Genomic DNA, 1938 nt, shown 5'->3' on the forward strand with positions numbered 1-1938 from the left:
ATATATATATATATATATATATATAATATTCTTTTAATTGTTTCAGTCATTCATTGCAGCCATGCTGGAGCAAACCGAACCCAGGACTTATTCTTTGTAAGCCTAAAACTAATTCTATCGGTCACTTTTGCTGAACCGCTGGGTTCATAGAAAAATGAATGTTAAAACAATGATGATGATGCCGATACATTGTGTACATAATTTCGTCACACTGGCTACAGAACATCAATCATATGATATGCACTGATTTTTCATTAATTTATATAATATATGGATAAAGGAGCATTTTCCCCCAAATTTATTGCTATTGCTTACAACTGTTACATGATGTCAGAGACAGTAACATACATTCACACACACAAGCATGCACACATACATACTCTCACTTTCACTCCCTCCTCTCTCTCTCTCTCTCTCTCTCTCTCCTCTGTTTCCTTCAGTTTCCATCTACCAAATCCACTCACAAGGCTTTGGTTGGTCTGAGGCAATACTAGAAGACACTTGCTCAAGATGCCACAGATTGGAACTGAACCCAGAACCCTGTGGTTGTGTAGCAAACTTCTTAACATACAGTCACACATGCACTGTGTAGTAAGATGTTTGCTTAAAGAAAACATTAATACTATCGGCTCTCTTTTTATGATTAGGTCCTTCATTAAAATGTAATGTACATCTATGCATAAAAAAACTCAGTTTTCTCATTTAATCTAAGTCTCTCATTTAAAGGCTCATTGCTGTTGTTTTTGTTTTGATTTTAGTTTGGATTTAATGACTAACCCAGTTTCTACAACATGTAATCACCACTTCTGCAAGTAAGTATTATGCCTTTTAATGATCAGTTCTTGACATTCGTATAAAATCTGAATATATCTTTAATAAAGAATTTATTTTGCTGTATCCTTGTCATGTCATCATCATCGTTTAACATCCACTTTCCATGCTAGCATGGGTTGGACAATTTGACTGAGGACTGGCAAGCCAGAAGGCTGCACCAGGCACCAATCTGATCTGGCAGAGTTTCTACAGCTGGATGCCCTTCCTAACACCAACTACTCCGAGAGTGTAGTGGGTGCTTTTACGTGTCACTGGCACGAGGGCCAGTCACACAGTACTGGCAACAGCCACGCTCAAAAAGGTGTTTTTTATGTGCCACCTGCACGGGAGCCAGTCCAGCAGCACTGGCAATGACCTTGCTCAAATGATTTTCTAACGTGCCACCAGCACAAGTGCGAGAAGGCAACGCTGGTAACAATTACGCTCTAATGGTGCTATTTACAGGCCACTAGCACGGAAGCCACTAATAATAGCCAATGTACACATGGAATACTTTGAGAATTTGGCTTTAGGATCAACACCACTAAAACCAACCCTATGGCTGCGATATGTTGATGACATCTTCATACTCTGGCCCCACCAGGAAGATGTCCAAGTGCTGTTAGATCATGTGAACTCAATAAAACCATCCATACAGTTCACAATGAAAAAAGAAAAAGACAATCAGCTAGCATTCCTGAACATATTAATAACACGCACCAAGCATGGATTCAGGAATCCGTATACTGCAGGACGTCAATATACTGGACGATACTTCAACTTCATCTGCCCCCTTGGGTCCTCTGGATACTAATACCTCTCGTTCATACATACATACATACCTGTCATACCGGCCATGACGAAGGGAAATAGCCCTGAAACTCGAGTCGCCTTTATATATTTATATTTATATATTTGATCCTTTATATTGAACACTCAATATTTCATCTACATTCAATACTTTATTTCATGGTGCCATCCATTTTTATTTTATTTTATATTATATATTCTCTTTTACTCTTTTACTTGTTTCAGTCTTTTGACTGGCCATGCTGGAGCACCACCTTTAGTCGAGCAGATCGACCCCAGGACTTATTCTTTGGAAGCCTAGTACTTATTCTATCG

General features: G+C 38.9%; 1 protein-coding gene across 4 annotated transcripts in view; it reads left to right on the forward strand.

The window, feature by feature from the left end:
* LOC106871917 (uncharacterized) overlaps positions 1-1938 on the forward strand; it is a 122492-nt gene that overhangs the window by 22766 nt on the left and 97788 nt on the right. For all 4 annotated transcript variants that reach the window (XM_052970578.1, XM_052970577.1, XM_052970581.1 and 1 more), the window contains one exon: positions 759-812. In XM_052970578.1, coding sequence (XP_052826538.1) covers positions 769-812 — 44 coding nt within the window. In that variant the 5' untranslated portion in view covers positions 759-768. Of the gene's footprint in view, positions 1-758; positions 813-1938 lie in introns of those variants that run through there.

Source organism: Octopus bimaculoides, chromosome 9, assembly GCF_001194135.2.
Source record: "Octopus bimaculoides isolate UCB-OBI-ISO-001 chromosome 9, ASM119413v2, whole genome shotgun sequence".
Classification (NCBI taxonomy): domain Eukaryota; kingdom Metazoa; phylum Mollusca; class Cephalopoda; order Octopoda; family Octopodidae; genus Octopus; species Octopus bimaculoides.